Below are 15,635 nucleotides of genomic sequence, written 5' to 3' on the forward strand. Positions count from 1 at the left end.
TCACCATATTCCAAACATTCGACAATCTGTCACAATCAAAATTCAAAACAAAAGATAAATACCATCTTAACTGCGAAATTTGGTGTTTCACGGTCTTAGTTTTATTTATTACCCACGGATTCACTGTTTTTTTTCAAGCGATATTTGTTGCGCGATAGATTCTCCATCCGTGTTTCTTTACTGTTTTGCTTGATTGTAAAATAATGACTACCCGCTGAAACATCGAGGCGAAGTGATTGCATAACGTTAATCGATAGCCGACATTTTTCTGTGAAAGTTCCCAATCAGCTGATTTCTGTCGCTGTATTTGAGCGACCAATATCTTCCACATACTCGCGAGAATTATGGATACAACACCCATCACGACGTTGAAACTCCTCATAATTGGGGAATCTGGAGTTGGGAAATCCAGGTACAGTAATTGGAAAGAATCAAATTCAATCAATATTAAATTTTTAATGAATTTAACAGTTTGACATTACATTCTGTGCAGACTGTACTCAACTGATTATTAAAAATTATCAATCTTGTAAACAGTGATATTTCGTTGTATCAGCATCTGTAACCAGAGGTTTAAAAATACCCGAATTTTATGGCAAATTCAATTACTTACCGTACTCCTGTTTTTTTGCATGCTAATCAACTTATTCTAGTTTATTGCTCCGATTTACGGATGACACCTTTGATCCTGAACTGGCTGCGACGATTGGTGTGGATTTCAAAGTCAAAAGTCTAAATGCCAACGGCAACGTGGTCAAATTGGCCATCTGGGTAAATGGTTGTCGGGAATTAGTGGAGTCATATTTGGAACTCTTGCTGATCGGTTTTTGTTTGCAGGATACAGCGGGGCAGGAAAGATTTCGGACCTTGACGCCAAGTTATTATCGAGGTGCCCAAGGAGTTATCCTGGGTGGGTATTCGTTCAGATTCTTCGATGGGGAAACTTGCACAGAAATCATTACGATTTATTGCACGTTGTGGAATCGTATTGTGAAATGTAGAGTTGTGTTGAGTTACGATCCACAATGCATGTTTCCGTATTTTGTTTGTAATTGTTTGAGAATTTTTTTGTTTTAGTGTACGATGTCACATCGAAAAGCTCCTTTCAGAAACTGGAAATGTGGCTAGGCGAGGTGGACTCATACGCGAATAAGCCCGGGATGGTATGAAAGGCAATTTCATTTGCTTCTTTTATTTTCTGTAGAAGTATACATACACAGATGCGTAGGTGTGTAACCGTGTGTTCACTTAAGAAGTAATGCATAATTGCATATAGAAAGACTAGCTTTCTCTGGCAGACACTGCAATGTATATTGCTGCAGGAATTTCTGTTTTTGCTTTTCGGGTTTAAAATTTTTCCGTAGCGAGATTAACGGGACATTATTCGCTGAGATTTGCTGTTCTTCGGTACTCGTATTAAATGCAGCTAAATGCATGCTGCTTATCCAGTATTGCACTTTTTTTATGTGTGCTGAAATAATAATGATGTCTCATGGGATTAGGTGAAAATGTTGGTTGCCAACAAGATTGACCAAAGGACGGAGCGAGTTATCACCCGAGAAGACGGGCTGAAATTTGCACGCAAACATTCGATGCTCTTTATAGAATGCAGTGCTCGTACGGCAGATGGAGTGGTCACCGCCTTCGAAGAGCTGGTGGAGAAAGTAAGTCGAATGTCTTCTGTAATAAAAAGGCTTGTTATAGTAAGAAAGTTGTTGAATCATAATCTATCTGGTTGAAAAAGTTTATGTATTAACGGCTTTTACCTTTCAAGGGGTTAATTTATTTACTGCCACTTCAGTTTGAAATATAACTACAGTACATACTTCTGCAAATTCAGTGCTATGTGTGATGCAGCCACTTCTGTCGATACTGATTAATTTGTAAAGACATCGGTAGTTCGCTTTTTTATTTCTACTTTTTTCGTTTGTTTTGTTTGCCTTACATTTGTCACAGCGTGCAGTGACATTTTACGTTTAAATTCATTACGTGCTGGTTTTCTGAGGTGTTTTTATTTCAGATTCTCCAGACTCCTGGATTGTGGGAACAGAACATTGCTAAGGGAATAAATCTCAGTGAGAAAGCAGAAACTGACGCCCCTTCTGGCGGTTGCGGTGGATATTGTGAATTAGTATGAAACTATTTTCGCTTCCTTGAATGGAATCTTAATTCTGTGGATTTGCCTTTCGGACAAAACCCTGTTGTGCTCTGACGCCTCTGTGCAATGCCTAAAAACACCTACCATGTTTAGTGATTTTGTTTTTTTAATACTTCCGGATTTATTGTTTGCTATACTTCCCATCTTTACTGGTTGTACAGTATAGATTTTGTTTTGTGAATTAATAAAATGTTCAAGGATCTTGTTTGCGCACTTCAGTACTCGTATGGTTTTGACGTTCAAAGATTCGAGCCCCTTTGCGATGCTTGTCAAGTAGGACGTGATATCATTAATTTTATATGTGATGTGCGTAAAAGGTATTCATTTGTTCATGCTGTTTACTTCGTAAGTTTGTGTACTTTCTACTTTGTTAAGTGTTAACCCTAAATAAAGTACTTCTGTAGATATTATCATATTAGATACACAGTTGTAAATTTCGACTCGAGCGCTGGACATGTTGCAGTACACGGTGACTGTAGACCTAAATGTAGTTTATTTTTTATTACATATTTAACAACAGTATAAAACTGTAAATTTTAAAAGAGATTCAAAGAAATCACAATTTTAATGCACTTACGTTATTGGCGCAGTGCCGTGCACACCGCACTACAAAAACTTATATAAGTAAACCGCACGTAACGTTGCTGTGCAGTGTGCACTCAGCTTCGGCACTGCACGCCACTGCTCGGCTCTGTGAGTGTGATCCACTGAGGCAGCGCCTCGCAATGTTGTTGCAAAAAGCTGCACTGCATTACGTTGGCGGGTAGATGTTGTGTAATCAGCGACATTTTCGCATCTAATGAGCCAAACGCTTTTCACACATGTTTCTCTAGCGTTTGTACAAATGGGCCGTGAGGCTAGCAGCATCTGATTTCATCGTCGATGTTTATGCAAGGTTAACCAACAAACCAAAGCCAATGTGCAATTCAATGGCGTAATAGATACTCAGTTGTGCTCCATGACGGCCATTTTTATATGCTGCAGTCTGCAGACACCGTAGAGCCTGCTGACTGTCCCGAATCACGTATCACCGATCGCATTGCCGTCCATTGTCTGATGGCTAATCCAGTCTCAAGTCTGCTTTACAATTAGTTCTGTCCAGTTGTTTTTTTGCTTCGACAATCTGCCATCTGGAAAGCCGTGACAACCCACATTCGTCGAGTTGCAGTGTTGTGCTGAAGAGCGCAGCTGCTAGTTGGGACGAATTGTGGTTGCTCCTGTTTTGTTCCCCCTGGCTGCCATCATGCCTGACGTTCCCATGATCAAGGATTTCGATCTTTTTGATCCGAAGACGGATGCTGATCTGATACAAATGGCGCTGCAGAGCCGTATGCTCTAGTCCCATCTGAACTGACCTTATAAAATGACAATCTGCTATCCACACAACGGATATATATATTGGGTGTCCGCCACCCGGGTTTCCGCGACAGCTCTCATCTCGGAGAACAAATCGTAACAAACCCGGGTGGCCGACACCCAAGTAGACAACTTGTCCATCCTTTAAAAGTAAAATATGGAATCTACATAGTACTGCCGGGTCCCGGTTTTAGAGGGGCGGTAGTAGGATGCCTCTAAACTACCACAACCAATCATGGCGTTACTGGTTTGAATTTATAATTTAAAGGCTGATTAATCTGCAAAGCATCTGTAAGTTTTATGTTATTGGTAGTATGTGTCTTTTTACTTTGTCCCTCATCCAGAATCCCTTAGAGCAAGCCCACATAGGCATCTGGTCGAGTCCTATTAGTACTGTATGACTGTGCTTAAAAATCTCGATTGTCTGACTGCGATGGCCGAAACCATGCAATTAGGGTAATTCGGATTGGGTGCAGTTAATTTATTCAGTGCAACATCATTGTTAAAGATTTTTGTATCGTAATTTGGATGGAAAATAGCGCGGGTGATGCTGACATTCTAAAGTTGCAAGTTAATTTCCGTCATGTTGTCTTCAAATCTTTGTGCAAGTTATTCTGATGCATAATTCCTTTTCAAAAAATTTTTTAAACGGAAGATTTGCAATATTTCGGTTTGCCTGCTTTTTTACCTGCTCATGGGTGTGTATTGGGTGTCCGCCACCCAGTATAGAGCATAGACGCCCTTTGCTGGATTTCTCATCCTCCGGATGGATGGATGGATGGATTTCTCATCCTCCGGAGTGATTTCGCTCTTCTTTCGAATATGTTCCACGGCAGCTTTGCAGATGACAAAGGTGACTTGATGATTACGCGCTGCCAGTTTTCGGGCCAATCCCACCATCGGGATGGTGTGTCCGAATCCCGGGATGGAAATCAACAGAAAATGTTTTGTGATGTTTTGGGCCATGGTATGCACTTTAGCGCTTAAACGGGAAATGGTACCGATGCTGCTAGCGGTCTGACTGCTAACTCTTGAGAAGTCACACTGGCAAGATCTGGAGCAACGTTGCAGTAAGACTGCTGATATATAAACGAGAAAGTTCGGCATCGCCGACACGTGCACTGATAAGATAAGCACTGTAATTGTTTGGAAATGCTAATTAATTGAAATAATACGATCGCATGCTGTAACAGATAATGGATTACTAGCTAGTCGGTGTACAAGCTGCTGCCATATCTTTCTCGCATTCATTATAATTTGATCGAATCATGAGCCAATAATTTGTCGAGTGCAACTCGCGATTAAAATTGTCTGAAGATGGCCTGGGTTCTGCAGAGTGAGCATCAAAATAATTAACGAAAGGGGTTTCTACTAATTTGTTATACAAGCACAATACAATACAATGCCCGACCAATTAGATTTTAGTACTGTAGTTTTGCACATAAGAAAGAATTAATTAGTTTGTAAAAGAACTAGGTATACAAATTTCATAAACGTTTAAGTTCAGTTTGGTTCACTCATACGTATTACGACGTTGATATATTGTGATGACTGTTGAACTAGTAATCCACTAGCATGAAGTAGAAAAACCTTTTTAAGGTGAAGGTTAGGCAATTAATTACAAAAAGTCAGTAAATGTTTTGGAGCATGTATCCAGTTAGAAAATGTGTAACCCACATTTTAAAAAAATCCGGCTCGAAAACAATGGATTCTTGACTTCAAACGTAAACAAAACATTTTCAGACTCTAGCACGACAGGCGAGTGTTATCCCCTGAGACGGATCTGAGCTGCGCAGCTGCAATGTTTGGACCATAGTACGAACATTCAACACATTTCAACACAACACAAATACTATGTTATATAACAAACTGCACCATTACCACTGATATGACGAGCCGTTCGTGCAAAAAGGTTTTATGTATGTTATGTTACTGTTAGAATTTATATTATGATATTATTATAGTCACGGGAACAGAAACCGGAAGCATCGCACACACTGGTGTTGTTCTGTTCTTGTTCTGTTCATCAACGTTATACAAGCAGGTTGCTTATATACCACACGGTACATTCATGATATTAGTAAGTTACTGCACCTTAACATCTGATAAACAAGGGGATTGGTGACCTGGGTGCACCGTACACTCATGGATCAGTTAGTAAGACAATGGTCATAGTTCACAAGTAGGTGACACATTATGAGTGTATATTATATTGGTAATATAATTTCTAACACCCCCCTTCACCCAGCGCGCCATATCCACTGAAATGGACACTGGTTCCAAAGGTTCTTGATTCGGATCCTTGATATCTTTACATTGATTCTCTCACGCGTTCACGTCGGCAATACTGGGCTTTATGTCCAACGATTCCACAGTTGGCACAAGCAGGACAGGTTGGGCACTGTCTGGTCGTATGTCCTTCCATTCCGCAGTAGTTACACTGGAACTGGTCGGTTTGATCGGTTTGATCGGTTAGATCGGTCGGTCGGTTAGATCGGTTAGATCGGTTCATAAGGTCAGATCGGTCGGATCGGTTAGATCGGTCGGATCGGTTAGATCGGTTCGGATTCTCTCTTTCTCTCTGATTAAAGCTGGAATAGGCTGATCCAAAAGGTCCTTTAGGATATCCACGATTTCCTTCTTGATTCTTGATCAACTGTTCGGTTAACATCAGCTTTTCACGGAAGACGCTCATCCTCGGATCGGGGCCGGCCATCATGTTCCATGATGCCACAAAGGGTCCGTATTCAACTGGCAGGCTGGTCAGTGTTTTCGAAATCAGCCACTCATCGCTGGTTTTCACGGCTTTACCGCATGCGTCGATCTTCGATGCCAATACGTGCAGCGTTGACATGAAGGTGTTAACATCGTCGTTATCCTTCCACTTCAGTCCGAAAAACTCGGTCATCGCGGTCATTAAGTCGCATCCAGTTTTCGGCTCCCTTAACTCTTTAATCCGATCCAGAATTTCTGCTGACGTTGCCCAATCGCGTACCTGATTAAAGGTAACATCGTCAAGCGTTGCGCGCAGAATGCTTCTTGCTTTTCCGTCTCCGGATATCCATTTATTATAAGCGGCATGTTTCTTTTCGTCTGCTGGGTCATCTCTTGGCATCTTGTTGCTTCCATCCACAATGCTCCACACGCCTCCTCCAGTTAAGACATCCTCCAGCTGGACTCTCCACCGGGCGTAATTCGAGCCATTTAGCTCCGTGACTTTCAGTGACTTTAGGGTTGCCATCTTGGTGTCCGTAACAGTAACAGTAGTAAACCACTTCACTAATAAGACACGGCAGATACAACTTCCTGCTTAGAGACAAGCAGGTCTCATAATCTGTTAGAATTTATATTATGATATTATTATAGTCACGGGAACAGAAACCGGAAGCATCGCACACACTGGTGTTGTTCTGTTCTTGTTCTGTTCATCAACGTTATACAAGCAGGTTGCTTATATACCACACGGTACATTCATGATATTAGTAAGTTACTGCACCTTAACATCTGATAAACAAGGGGATTGGTGACCTGGGTGCACCGTACACTCATGGATCAGTTAGTAAGACAATGGTCATAGTTCACAAGTAGGTGACACATTATGAGTGTATATTATATTGGTAATATAATTTCTAACAGTTACTTATGTTATGCTTGTTATGATTGTCATGTTACTTGTGTTACGCTTGTTATGTATGTTATCTACTTATGTTGCGTTTGTTATGAATGTTACTGTACACAGGATACTATTTTATGCTTGATTTCAAATTATTTCTAATCATGACATTTACTAGTGTCATGGTTAGAAATAAATTCACTGGAGCAAAGTGTTAGTAAAGTGATAGCTAGACACTAAAAGATTTATTACAATTATTCTGATTTAATTGGATCAAAAGTAATGACTCATGCCGAGCGACTGTTGTTAAATAGTTAGAAATTCAACAGTATATCTAAAACTTCGTATACTGTCTAGGAGACCCTGACAATTTTAATAAATTTGTAAAAATGGCATGAGAACGTCTGCTTCACTTACTTCCGTCGGTGGACGAAAACTGGAAGGGTGTACGAAAGTACGAACGAATCGAAACGCAGAAAGAGCCAACCCACAGGTCATACCAGTGTTTAGGTATCATTAATCAGGGCTGCTGCGTAAACGGAAATTGCAGGACCCGCTATTGCTGTTACTAATGTTCGGTGACTAGGACAACGTGATCTCTGTTGCTCGTTATCACTACACTTTCCTTGCTGCCGACTGAATCAAAAATAAAAAAATTATCAAAACATCGAAAAATTCACACTTATTTATCTACCGACCAAGCCTACTGATTACTGAACTAAGAATATTATAGTTGGTTTCCACGTACCAGTACCAGTACCACGTTTCCTCGATCAAAATTGGTTTCCACGTACCAGTTAAGCCAGTTATTAAAAAGTAGCGAAGCGTAATAATTAGAAACTTAGCACCGCTGACCGCTCTCCGATTATTAGTCGTGCTACTAACTATTTTGTTTCACATAAAATGAACCGATCAGTTATATACTCGTAATGCTGTTTTCTGATTAGAGCAACCTAACTGAAGCTACGAACAGCGCCTAATCATACAATGTAAAAACAAACACACAAACCAGCTTCAAAAATAAATGAATAAGAATTAATTTTCAAGGAACTGACTGTAGATCACAAGAGCATCTGAGGCGAAGCCGAAGATGACTCTTGTTTGCACCGAGCGGGAAGCGCGAGGTGCTGCAATTAACTGATCGTCAAGGACTCAAGAGCATAATTTTGCCTGACGCCACGAAGAGCGTACGTAACACTTTTCCAATTCCACAATCCCAGTACCATTTCCCAGTGGTATTAGCGCTCGCGCTCGTGCAGTAATGTGGTTAACAACCACCGCTAGTAGTAATTTGCACCGAGCGCGAAGCGCGAGGTGCTGCAATTAACTGATCGTCAAGAGCATAAATTTGTCTGACGCCACGAAGAGCGTACGTAACACTTTTCCAATTCCACAATCCCAATACCATTTCCCCGTGGTATTAGCGCTCGCGCTCGTGCAATAGTGGTTAACAACCACCGCTAGTATAATATAAAGAATTTAACATTTAGTATAATATAAAGAATTTAATATAAAGAATGAAACACAAAACAGTATTATGCGTTGCATTGCGTTATTAACGTACATAACATACATAACAAGCGTAACATGAGTAACATGGTTACATGGCAATCATAACAAGCATATCATAAGGGGCCAGGGTCAAAAAGAGGGAGGAATTTTGAGAGGGAGGGATTTCTGCGTGGTCAAAAAGAGGGAGGAATTTCTGAAGCGAGGGAGGGAGGAATTTTGATATGGTCAAAAAGAGGGAGGAATTTTTTCGAAGTTCAAATGAAGTACTTAGGGACCTTGAACCCAGGTCTCCGAGGTCGCCACCAAGATTTTCTCATTATATACACAGTTTGAAGGGCTGAGTCGAACTAAAGTGCTCGGGGACCATCGAACCCGGGTCCCTGAGGTCGCCACCACGATATGCCGCAGATATGCACTGTTTGCTTTTCTGAGTCGAATTGAAGTGCTCCGGGACCTCTGAACCGCGTCCCTCGTATCTGCAATTATGTTTTAACACATTTCTAAATATAAATTTTTGATTATTCTAAAATTATGTCTGCTGATATTTCTTTACGTATCTCTACAATTTATAAATATTTTTGAATATTTCTAAATATTTCTCTAAATATCTCCAAGTATTTCTAAAGTTTTAAAAACCTATTAATTTTTTGGTTACCGGATGTCCAGATTGGGTTATAGTATCTGAATATATCTACAAACTGAACTTCCGCTCGTAAATATTTTGCATTTTATTATATAAAAACCTCAATTCTTAAGCACAAAAATGCTTTACACCTAAATACCTAAGCATGCAAGATTTTTTATTCTCTAGAAACTTCACTTTTTATTTCTTTAAGATTGTTTAAGACGTTAAGAAACCCAACCAACAAATAACTTAACAGCCACATAGATAACTAAATCTTCGAACACCAGAATATCAAATTCAGTGCATATACAGTACTTATATCAAATAGCTAAAAACGAAGACATCTGAATAGTTCAATATAAATGCCAAAATAACCTTGGATGTGCAGATTTATTTATCTCAAAAAGCTTAAGCTCGAAGTAAATAAAATGCCTCATCTCGATTTAACAATACATACTACCATCTAATACATAAAAAGGCTCATTATCTAAAGCTAAATCTAAGTAGCTAATAGCTACTAGCTTGGTACTAGCTACATCAAATCCACTTTAGCACTGGTCGGGTACAATAGCCAAAACTCAGCACGAATATTATCTGAGGCGCTAATTTTGTTTTCAAAAATTCTGCGCAAAAACACCGCTATATCAGTTCAAACGAATTAATTTTCTTATATATGTCGTATCATCCATCTGAACAGGATGAGTTATGCAATGATGAAAAGCGATTCGTAACAGAACCTAACTGCCAGTTCTGCTGAATAAAAATGAGATAAAACACAGTCGAAGTAAAATAAAATAAAATTTAAAATTGTTCTGGCTTAATATTTTTTTTTGTTTTAAAAACCCAAAATTTTAAAGTAATTCACGAATTTTGAAACGGAAATTAAATTATTCCTCTTAACCTTCCAATTATTGCCCAAATCAAAATCACTTTATCTGAAATTCTATTTAAAAAATTTTTATTTTCTCGTTCAATTCAAATTAAAATTTGCACTTTCGAATAAAATCCTAAATTTTCGTTGTTAATTAAATAGCAGTTGTTTCAAAAGCACTATGCAGTTAAATTTTAAAACAGAAACTAAAATAATTATATATTATTTCTTGGATAATTCTGCATCTGGATTATTCATTAGTAAAACACTATAGTCAAAGTAAATTGGAAACACGCGATACCGGGAAGAAAGTACGATGAATGCAAATCTTCGACAACAAAACTTTGATGATGCTGCTTACCGAAGTTACACAACATGATGTTAATCGTTTTTCCATAGTGCTTCGAAATTATTTTGAAGAAACCGTAGAAAATTAGAGTCTGACGTACGGTTCATTTTTTGTGCGCAATAACCGGTCATGGAGATTTCACGCAAAAGCGGCGGAACCAAAGTTTTGGTATTTTTTCCAAGCTTAAAATAATTTTTTTGATGTCTGAAATTCGTTAAAGGACAAAAAAAATTGCTAGATAAGTTGTTTGGTTTAAAAACAATTCACATACTTAGCGCATTTACAAGTACGATTTTAACAAGGTGGTTCATAATGAGAATTTACTCAAATTAGATCTACAACTACGGTAAAATCCTTATCTACAACGCTAATTCTGCAGCTTCAGCGCTCACGTTTTAATGCTTAATGCATTCGTGCCTTATAAATTTTAAATTAAAAACCGCCGCCCGCTTGGCCTATGGGCGTATGAGACCTTATATTTTGGAGATACTACATATTGTATGAGATTTCAATGAGTTTAATAACAAACCGGCACATCAAAACGTCTCATTATGAAACACTGTGTCAAGCGTTGTTGTGTTACAATGTGTCATTCGTAGATTAAGGAAATGCGCTGTTGATTTGCGTTAAAAAATCAGTGTTTCAAAGATTTATTGCCGTTTTCGCCAGAGTTCATTTTTCCACTGCAATTTTAGAATCGAAACAATGATAAAATAGAAAAGATCTAATATAATATGAATTTATGATCCAAAGCTTGCGGTAACCATTGAGAAATTTGATCTAAAAGTGGTGTTCGAATTGCGCTCTACAGCCGCATTACATAAAGTAATTTGAATAAAGCATATTCAGCAGGGATGAAAACGCAGAGGTTCTAGTTAAATAAAATTCGCCATGCTATGTATTGGGATACTTAAAAATTTAGGTATTTTGAAGTAAAATGCCAGTTTTTAAAAACCTTGTTTTATTAATCAGTTTTATATTTACCGTATTTTATTTTTGAAATTTATTTAACAACTATGATCACGATTTTTACGTTTACGTTTTGTAATACAAAATGGCAGAGCTATTGAGAGGTAGAAATATTTAAAAATGTACGTATAAATGCAATGAACAATTAAAAATGTAATTAGAATATTTAAAATATATTCAGAATGCATCAAGATATAATTACATATATATGAACCTACTGAAAAATACCACTAAGCATATTCGGAAATATCTAGAAATATATGTAAAACTTTAAAAATATATTAAGAAAAATGTAGAAATATAATAAAAAAATTCATAGAAATTATGAGAAACATTAAAAAAAAATTTTGATAAATATCTAGAAGTATTGAGAAATATTTACAAATTGTAGAGATATGTACAGAAATATCAGAAAACTTAATTTTAGAATAATCAGAAATATATTCAGAAATGGGGTAAGACATATTTACAGATATACTTTCAACTGCCGAAAAATATGTTGAAATGTAGTTAGGAATATGTCGAAAAATATCTAGGATATCTAGAAATATATTTAGGAATACGTAGAAATATAATGAGAAATTTTATTGAAAATAATTAGAAACAATCAGAAATTTTTAGAAACATTTCTGAATGTTTAGAAATATTCCCAGTTTCTACGTCTTCCAGCAGTGGTTTGATAAAGCACATCAACAACAAACAACAACAGCTAGTCGAAACAACTAGCAGAATAAAGCAATTGCAAAGTACGGCTGCGTTTCTCTGCATATAAAATATATATCGTTTGGGCGGCTTGGAGGACGCGGGTCCGAGACCCCCAGCATTTCACTTCGACTCAGCACAGCAAAATGTGCATATGTGGTACGTATCGTGGTGGCAACCTCAGGGACCCAGTTCGGGGTCCCCGAGTACTTTAATTCGACTCAGCATGCCAAACTGTATAGGAATCACCATGAAAATCGGAGGCGACTCAAAAGTCACGTGGCGACCTAAAGGTCACTGGTACTTCCCTTTCATCGAACCCTCAACATGTCTTGAATTAGAACGCGGGCTCGCTTCGCTCGCCTGCTGGATGAAAAAATCTCGGTGGCGACCTCGGAGACCTGGGTTCGAGGTCCCTAAGTACTTCATTTGAACTTCGAAAAAATTCCTCCCTCTTTTTGACCATATCAAAATTCTTCCCTCCCTCCCTTCAGAAATTTCTCCCTCTTTTTGACCACGCAGAAATTCCTCCCTCTCAAAATTCCTCACTCTTTTTGACCCTGGCATCATAGGCCACATAACATACATGAAAACCTTTTTGCACGAACGGCTCGTCATACACTGACAATAGCAAAATCGATGCTGATGCTGATGCATCAGCTGCATGTATTCCCCTGCACACGCCACAAAGACGGATTGCAACCAGCAGGGCCTAGTGGGTCAAGGGGCGGCGCTTATCCTATCCTTGGCAGCGGCTACTCTGCGCAACGGCCTAATCTGCAGCCTAACGGTCAACTATAAAATACTGGATGCGTCCCCTATTGCCGGAACATGAGGTGGATGAAGAAACTGACCCACCGGACAAAGTTAACTGGAGCGGGCTAAGCAAATGCAACTGGCTAATTATTATCTGGTATGTGGCGGTGATTTTAACAATCGCTATTCCTTCCTGGCCGTGTTCCTCTTACCACCACTGGCTATCGTTTTGTTCAAACTGACAACCGGCAACACCACTGCGCCCGTTCTACCGGCATATTTAGTCTCGCTGTTCCTGTTAATCACGTGCAGCACTCTGTCCCTTTTCCGTGTTATTAATCCGCCATCGCAAGCCGTTCTGGTGTTCCGTGGCATGGGAGATCCGTAAGTGAAGCGAGTCAATAGTTCTGTATAAAAATTTTTAAAAAGCACCCATAACTATATTGCTGCAAAGAATTAGTTGTAAACTTCGACGTGAAAATTCTAATCGAGTACTAACGTTTGAAACCGTACGAAAAAAAGTGTCCTATTCTGAAGACTACGTATTTAAAGCTTGGGAGTAATGGCAACATCGCTGTACATGTTGACAAACGCGTTTTCTGGCAATGTAAAAAATTCTTGGAGAGTTTAAAAAATAAATTTAAGTTGGTCGCCGTATTTTGTACCTATTCGAAACCGCCAACGGGTTCCATAGACGATGGAACTCCTGCTCCGGAAACCCAAGAGCGCTGCCGGCAGAGACGCCGTATTGCCGTTGTGCGCATGGGGTGCCTTGTGTTTTTACGGGCCAACTGTGGAACAATGCTTTTCACCGCGTATCCCCATTTCGACACCGTCATTGACTATGTCTCCACGTTTCCGCTCTGTGGTTTCCTGCGAGATAAAATTCTGGTATATAAGACCTTTATTTACCGTTGTACTTTAGATTTTTAGACACAGATTGACAATGAGCAATACTTGATCTTAACTTAAAATTTTCCTTATTACTGAACTGTAACGTCTGATATTTTCTCCAGAAAATGATATTGAGCAACGCGCGACATTCCTATTGGGTGGACCTCTCCGCATGGTACGTACGGCGACGCCGCGACAGCACCTGGGACCTCCTCTTTCCCAACGGTGTACCGGAAGTGCCATCAGATGCCGCCATCGTCGGCACTTTTGGACTGGTCTTAGGTGGAACCTGTTTTGCGGTGGTTGTGTTATCTGTTGTGTACATTATCGCTTCCACATGCGCCGGTTACCTCGCCGGATTTCGACTGAGAGCTGAATTTTCATGATAAACACAGTTTTGATATCGAAATTGTATGATGTTTGTGTACCGTTTGTCAGCACGACAATCAAGTTTTTTCAATCAGGATACCGGTTTCCGGCAAATTTCCGCGCAGTCGCGTTAAGGTATTATGCAAATTAACCGTGGTCCCGTTAGTAATTACTACAAGAAACAGCCTCGACTTCGCCTCCGCGTTTCTTGTGGTCCACTGCTACTGTATTTTATGTCATTTCGAATGAATATGAATTAGTATTTCGTCTGCATGTACTCGTATTTTCATCCATATTTCGTCGAAAAATTTCGGTACATCGTCAAAGCACAAAAAATCGGAATTCATAGAAAATTCAATTACTGATTCTATCAACCGCGGCAGCATTTCTTTCGGCTGCACAGATAATTTCACTGTCTATAAGGTGTTAAATTTGAAACAAGGCGAGTGCATTAGACACTAGATTAGCTCGATGACTCAGTCACTTCACATACTCCTTCCACTAAACACAAGAGGGTAAACGGAATAACGTAACCACAGGAGCGTGAACGGAATAACGTAACCAGAAGAAATTAGGCGCCGTAACGTCAACATGCTAGTCCAAACAGCGCAAAGTAACCGTAAGAGTGTGAGCAACGTAACGTAACCACAAGAGAATAAGCGGCGCAACGTAACCGCAAGTGAGTGAACCGAATAACATATCCAGAAGAAATTAGGCGCCGTAACGTCAACGTCCTAGGGTAAACAACGGAAAGTAACCGTAAGAGGATGAGCGGCGTATCGTACCCACAAGAGAATAAGTGGCTCAACGTAACCACAAGAAAGTAAGCGATGCAAAGTAACTACAAAAAAGCGAACGGAATAACGTAACCAGAACATATTAGGCGCCGTAACTTCAGCACGCGAGAGTAAAAAGCGCAAAGTAACCGTAGGAAAGTGAGCGGTGCAAAGTAACCGTAAGCGAGTGAGCGGTGTAACGTAACCACCAGAGAATAAGCGGCGCAATGTAACCACAAGAGAGTAAACGGAATAACGTAACCACAGGAGCGTGAACGGGATAACGTAACCAGAAAAAATTAGGCGCCGTCACTTCAGCACGCGAGAGTAAACAGCGCAGTGTAACCGCAGGAAAGTCAGCGGCACAAAGTAACCACAAGAAAGCGATAACCGGCGCAACGTAACCGTAAGAGAGTGAACGGCGTAACGTAACCACAAGAGAGTAACCGGCGCGAAGTAACCGAAAGTGAGCAAGCGCCGAAACGTAATCCAAGAGATTCATGGGCGTAACTAAACCAATCGAGACTAAGCGACGTAACGTAGTCACAAGACAGTAAACGGTGTACCAAAAGCCCGCGAGAATTAGCGGAATAACGCAAGCACGCGAAAATTAACAACGAAGCGCCGTAACGAAACCACCTGAAAGTAAACGGTGTAGTTTAATAACGCGATGGTTAACAGCGCA

The 15,635-nt window shown here is 39.7% G+C and overlaps 1 protein-coding gene and 1 long non-coding RNA gene across 4 annotated transcripts in view; one reads left to right on the forward strand and one right to left on the reverse strand.

Annotated features, from left to right (window-relative positions):
• LOC129587560 (ras-related protein Rab-18-like) lies at positions 1 to 2,363 on the forward strand. Of its 2 annotated transcripts, XM_055481359.1 has the most exons (6): positions 7 to 412; positions 654 to 771; positions 838 to 910; positions 1,078 to 1,163; positions 1,503 to 1,664; positions 2,021 to 2,363. In XM_055481359.1, the coding sequence occupies exons 1-6, from the start codon at positions 345 to 347 to the stop codon at positions 2,135 to 2,137; spliced, it is 624 nt and encodes a 207-aa protein (XP_055337334.1). In that variant the 5' UTR covers positions 7 to 344; the 3' UTR covers positions 2,138 to 2,363. The 2 variants fall into 2 exon arrangements, with proteins under 2 accessions (XP_055337332.1, XP_055337334.1); XM_055481357.1 differs by having other exon boundaries at positions 1 to 412; positions 654 to 910.
• LOC129587562 (uncharacterized) overlaps positions 1,207 to 15,635 on the reverse strand; it is a 27,078-nt gene continuing 12,649 nt past the window's right edge. Inside the window, exons 2-5 of one of the 2 annotated variants that reach the window (XR_008690379.1) lie at positions 13,577 to 13,784; positions 13,124 to 13,318; positions 4,203 to 4,568; positions 1,207 to 1,680 (exon numbers count right to left, since the gene is read on the reverse strand). This is a non-coding gene — a long non-coding RNA (uncharacterized LOC129587562). Of the gene's footprint in view, positions 1,681 to 2,712; positions 3,514 to 4,202; positions 4,569 to 13,123; positions 13,319 to 13,576; positions 13,785 to 15,635 lie in introns of those variants that run through there. The other variant, XR_008690380.1, reaches the window with a different exon arrangement.

The sequence above is a fragment of the Paramacrobiotus metropolitanus genome, unplaced genomic scaffold (assembly GCF_019649055.1).
Source record: "Paramacrobiotus metropolitanus isolate TYO unplaced genomic scaffold, Prichtersi_v1.0 Parri_scaffold0000025, whole genome shotgun sequence".
NCBI lineage: Eukaryota > Metazoa > Tardigrada > Eutardigrada > Parachela > Macrobiotidae > Paramacrobiotus > Paramacrobiotus metropolitanus.